The 5,576-nt window shown below is 41.5% G+C and overlaps 1 protein-coding gene across 2 annotated transcripts in view; it reads left to right on the top strand.

Moving 5' to 3' along the window:
* Positions 1-5,576, top strand: part of ABCA4 (ATP binding cassette subfamily A member 4) — a 129,201-nt gene that overhangs the window by 34,312 nt on the left and 89,313 nt on the right. For both annotated transcript variants that reach the window (XM_037744169.1, XM_017544208.2), the window contains exon 7: positions 4,426-4,515. In XM_037744169.1, the coding sequence (XP_037600097.1) occupies positions 4,426-4,515 (90 nt within the window). The remainder of the gene's footprint in view (positions 1-4,425; positions 4,516-5,576) is intronic.

Raw genomic sequence — 5,576 nt, 5'->3', positions numbered from 1 at the left:
TTTCTTTCTTTTCTTTTTCTTTCTTTTCTTTCTTTCTTTCTTTTCTTTCGACAGAGTCTCACTGTCACCCAGGCTGGAGTACAATGGTGCAACCTCGGCTCACTGCAACCTCCGTCTCCCAGGTTCAAGCGATTCTCCTGCCTCAGCCTCCTGAGAAGCTGGGATTACAGGCGCCTGGCCCCATGCCCAGTTAATTTTTGTATTTTTAGTAGAGATGGGATTTCACCAGGTTGGCCAGGCTGGTCTCGAACTCTTGACCTCAGGTGATCCACCCACCTTGGCCTCCCAAAGTGCTGGGATTACAGGCATGAACCACCTCACGCAGCCTCTTGTGGTCTTTCTTATGCTTCATGTTATTCATTTATTAGTACTCTTAGACAACAGGGTGATAAAAATGCGGGAAGGTGCATGCTATGATCTGAATGTTTGCATCCTTCCCAAAATTCATATGTTGAAATCCTCATCCCCAAGATGATGGCATTAGGAGGTGGGGCCTTTGGGAGGTGATTGGGTTATGACTGGGATTAGTGCCCTTTAAAACCCCAAAAACCCAGCTTGCCTATTCCACCATATGAAGACACAGAAATAAATTGCCATCTACCAATCGGGAAATGAGCCCACACCATGCAGTAAACCTGCTGGAGCCTTGATCTCAGACTTCCCAGCCTGCAGAACTGTGGGAAATAGATTTCTGTTGTTTACCCAGCTTATAGTGTTTTGTTGTAGCAGCCAGAGTAAACTAAGACAGTGCTGATCTCATATTCTTGGAGGGAACCCTCAGTCTTTAGGGAAAGCAAAGCCACCATTTGGGGTGGGATGCTCTCCAAGCACTGCCATATATGCTGATACGGTTAAACTGCAAACTATGGTAAAAATGTGGAGGTCTGTAGAATTGTCAATCAGGAAAAAAGATAAAGAAACAAGTTAAAGTCTTGGTACTTCTGAAATGATACACGCCAAATTGTCAACATTGATTACCTTTGGGTAGAGATGTGGAGAAGTTTGCAGAGACAGCTTTGCCCTGTACTTTATATAAGTAAGCAGCTATTACTTTGTTGCCTTAAAAAAAAAAAAAAGCCTGTGTGCTCTTCATGTGACTCAGAACTACCTAGGCAGTAAAATTAATTGAATTAGTAAAATAAAGTGATTATGAATTTTCAGGAAGTCTTTAATTTACCACTTCTTTATTACATCCACTTCTAACAGGACCTCAATATAGGGAAATTTGACTTCAAGATACAAAGACCAAATTTATTTACCCTTTTAAAAAAAAGACGACTTAAAAGCAGACTTGTCTTGCTGAATCTTCCTCAGTTGGACATTGATGAGTGTACAGAAAATGCAATGGATAAAAAGCTTGGTGATACAAAGATCAAAAGATGGGGTCCTGTCCTTAATGAACATACCATTTCATGGAATATCAGGTATATAAACAATTATAATCAATATGCTTTTTATTCCGATAAGCTCATTTACTCACACATCAAATATTGAGTGCCCACCACATGCCCAGCATACCTAGAAATCATGCAGGTATAATTTCTATCTATATGGGGCATAGAGTCTTACAAGAGAGACAGATGACAAGTAAACAGCAATGGTGAAGAGCTCAAGGAAGGAAACAGAACTCCTAAAGAGAGCATGGCAGGGCAGGAGCGAGCAAGAGGCCTAGAAAAAGGGGCATCTAAATCTACCTAGGGGTAGCTGTCTTTCACATAGGTCATCATGTTAGGAATGAGACTGGAGGGGTGAGTAGAAGTTTGCCAGGCAAAGAAGGATGGGAGGAATAGAGAGCAGAGCCGGGGACAGGAGACAGCTGACATGTGAGCTGAGATAAAAAGAAGTCCACTGTGGCGGCAGAGAAATGGGAGAGAAGGCAAGTGAGGGAGCCAGGCACCAGCTCACAGAGGCCATGTGTGTTCTAACGTAGTAATGGCCTTCTCTTCTGGAGACAGTAGGGAGCCATAGAAGATGTTTGAGCGGGGAAAGTGATAGGACTGGATTGGCCTGTTGTGTAACTCAGACCACAGTGCATTGGAAGGGAGGGGGCTAGAAGCAAGGGGACTGGCAAGAAGGCTATTTTGTTAAACTATTCTAGAAGGGAAGTGAACAAAGGCAGTCCTAGAGGGGAAGAACTAAAAAGATGGGATACTTCCTTAGTATTTGCTCATTCAACAATTTATTTTTACATACACACAAAAAGCTTTTTTTTTAATTATTGAAACTTCTTATTGTAGAAAAAAGTATGAAAGTAGAGTGAATAATATAAAGAACTCCCATGGACCTGTCACCCAACTTTAACTAGTATCAGTATTTGGCTATTCTTGTTTTAACTGTTCTCCACTTTTTTTTCCTGAAGTTTTTTTTAAGCAAATCACAGACAATATATCATTTCACCATACATACTTCCCTATGTATCTCTAACACATAAGAACTTATTTGTTTTAACAAAATCACAATGCTATGATCATACCCAACAAAATTTACCATAATGTCTTAACAATACCTAATACCCAGTCCATGTCCACTGTCCCCCAATTGTTACAGCTGGTTTGTTCAGATCACAATCAAAATCCCCATGTGGCCATTTTATCGACATGGCTCTCAGGTTTCTTTTCATCTCTAATCATCTCAGGGGAGACAGGAGGGAGGATAGGCAGAACTTGGTGATAACTTGCTTATTGACACACAGTTTTGCCTGCTTGCTTCCTCCCTTCCCACCCACTCTTCTCAGCCTCACCGTTGTATGGAAAAAACAGAAATTAAAGTGCTTTGCCCAGCACACACTGAAGCTATTTCCAAGGAGTTTGAAGAGTAGTCCCGGCAAGACCAATGCCTTGGTCCAATCCTCAGGTCAAAGAGGGGAGATGCTTCTCAGTGGTGTAGTATTAATGGTAGCTTAGCTGTTCTTTCCTCTGGAAAATTCTACCCATCTGCTTTGTATCTCTCATACGTAGCAAAGCCTTTTATTTTACAATTAGAAAATAAGCCTGCCGGGCATGGTGGCTCACACCTATAATCCCAGCATTTTGGGAAGCCAAGGTGGGTGGATCATCTGAGGTCAGGAGTTCGAGACCAGGCTGACCAATAAGGTGAAACTTTGTCTCTACTAAAATTACAAAAACTAGCTAGCAATGGTGGTGTGCATCTGTAGTCCCAGCTACTCAAGAGGCCGAGCAGGAGAATCACTTGGACCCAGAAGGTGGAGGTTGCAGTGAGCTGAGATTGCACCACTGCACTGTAGCCTGGATGACAGAGTGAGAATCCATCTCAAGAGAAAAATAAAAAGAAGCCTGAAATATGAATGCCACCTGAGTGTGCCTACATTGATTCTAGAGTTTCAGGGTCAAAAACAATACAAGGACCTCTGCATCTGTGGCAGGGAGGAAAGGGGCAAAGACACACAGCTAGAAATGAGAACCTGGTTGGTCAAAGCCTAACTCTACCTGTTTGTCAGCTTTGCTGCAAGCTAGATCAGCCTGATGATCATTTAGGAGAACCGTGCTGGCAAATAAAAAGCCAAGGCTTTTTGCCCCCAGATAGTTGGATGAGAATTACAAGTTCAGCTCACTAAAAGGCTCATGCCCAGTGCTCACTTCACACCTACTCAGGATGCACACTTGAGTTTGAAAACCACTGTCTTTACGTTTAGAACTCAGTCCTACATGACTCCTCTAGGATCAGTGATTCCATCTGTTTTAAAACAGGACGTGACCTTGGTTACCAGAAAACCAGAGGTTCACATCAGGCTCTGGGGCTTGGAGGCAGCATACTTGGGGGTTTCTGCATCCCCTGACAAGTGGCAAATGCAGGAGCAGTTCTGAGTTCGCATGAGCTGGGATTTGCTGAACACTGCTGGCAATTGGAGAATCTGCAACAGAGCTTCTCTCACTTCTGCCAGCAGCTGCCTTAAAATAAAGGCAATGTAGCTGATCAAATCCTCCATGAGAGAGTAGTGTTGAATGGAGGAAGAGACACAACCTGTCTGAAAAAGGCACAAAGGAAGAAAGATGTACACAATGATGAGAAGCCTGCAGTGTCTGCAAAGCTCTGAGGTGAACAGATGGGCATCCCGGGCCACAGCACTTCCTTCGCACTCTGCCAGCTGCACTCTGTTTTCCTTCCTCCAGGAATCTTGTTTGATATCGCTAAAACAGCAATCAGAATCACTTTGGTATATTTAATATAACTATGAAACTATCTGTGCTTGAAAAGTACAGTAGGGAGACTTGGAATGAGGGTCTTCAATTTGTCAATTAAATAAAAGAGTTTTGTTTCTAAAAGTAATCTTGCAGAAAAGGTCCTGTGATCAGAAAGAAGTGGGGGGAGGTTTTCAAGCATATAGGAGATCAGATAGTGCCTATGTGTTTGTATACTACAAAATATATATATATATATATAAATTTTTTTTACTGTCAATTACAGCTTCCCACACTCCTAGACAGCCGTTCTCAAGGTATCAATCTGAGATCTTGGGGAGGAATATTATCTGATATGTCACCAAGAATTCAACAGGTGAGTAGCCTGATAGTAGTAATTATGATTTCATTATGCCTTTCCACCATTTACCCCTCTTATGTCAAATAATTTAATTGTATCTCAAACCTGTTCAAGGAAAAGTACATTTGATCTTTCCATCTAGATATTTCAAAGCACCTGTTCACATCCCAAATTATCTGTGCTCTTACGTAAGAAGTGAAAGAAAGGAACCACCCTTCTGATTTCACATCAAAAAAGAAATGCCACTGGCAATAACCAACTTGCCTGGTGTGACACAAATCATCAGAGGACTTACAGTTGAATCTAAGTCTTTTCAGTTCTGAAGTGGTTCATTATTCTGTTATAGTCTTAAAATTCACAAAAATACTGCCAATAATAATAGCATACACCTTTATAGCTTACAAGCACTCTTCTAAGTGTTTTGCCTTTGTTGGCTTATTTCATCTTAAAGAAAACAATTGACTTTTGTTTTGTAAAAAGATGTGCACGTTTTAATTAACATCTGGTTGCACAAGTCTTTTCCCATATAGAAATGGATTCTTCCATGCAGTAGATGAGAGGTGCTGGGGATATGATGAACAGGCAGATTTGGTCATGGCCCTGTGGGAAAGAGAGATGGGAAAAAAGCAATTTTCTTCAAGTGTGATGCGTGTTATGAAAGGGAGGGAAAAGTTAAAATAGGTTTTTTCCAAACTTTTCCTCCTTTATTATTTGCAGTTGACTTGGGCTCCACCAACCTGAAAAATTGCAAGGTTAGAATCTGTCTTTATAAAGCTCATCTCAACCTGGGCCGAGTATGCACACTGATATGTGGGAAAGTTAGAGAAGAGCCCGTTATACTAATGTTTACCCGCTGCAGTGGAAGTCTCTCTTAAGCATTCTTTTCTTCATAGCATTTTAAAAACTCAGATCAGTACAATAAGGCTGAAATTCATAGAAAATGTAAAAAAATCCCCAAAGTATATCAACACTCTTAGTTCTTTTTTTTTTTTTTTTTTTTTGAGACGGAGTTTCGCTCTCGTTACCCAGGCTGGAGTGCAATGGCGCGATCTCGGCTCACCGCAGCCTCCGCCTCC

This window comes from Cebus imitator, unplaced genomic scaffold (genome assembly GCF_001604975.1).
Source record: "Cebus imitator isolate Cc_AM_T3 unplaced genomic scaffold, Cebus_imitator-1.0 Scaffold166, whole genome shotgun sequence".
NCBI classification, from domain to species: domain Eukaryota; kingdom Metazoa; phylum Chordata; class Mammalia; order Primates; family Cebidae; genus Cebus; species Cebus imitator.
Note: the sequence above shows the minus strand (reverse complement) of the source record. Positions and strands in the feature narration are given on the sequence as shown.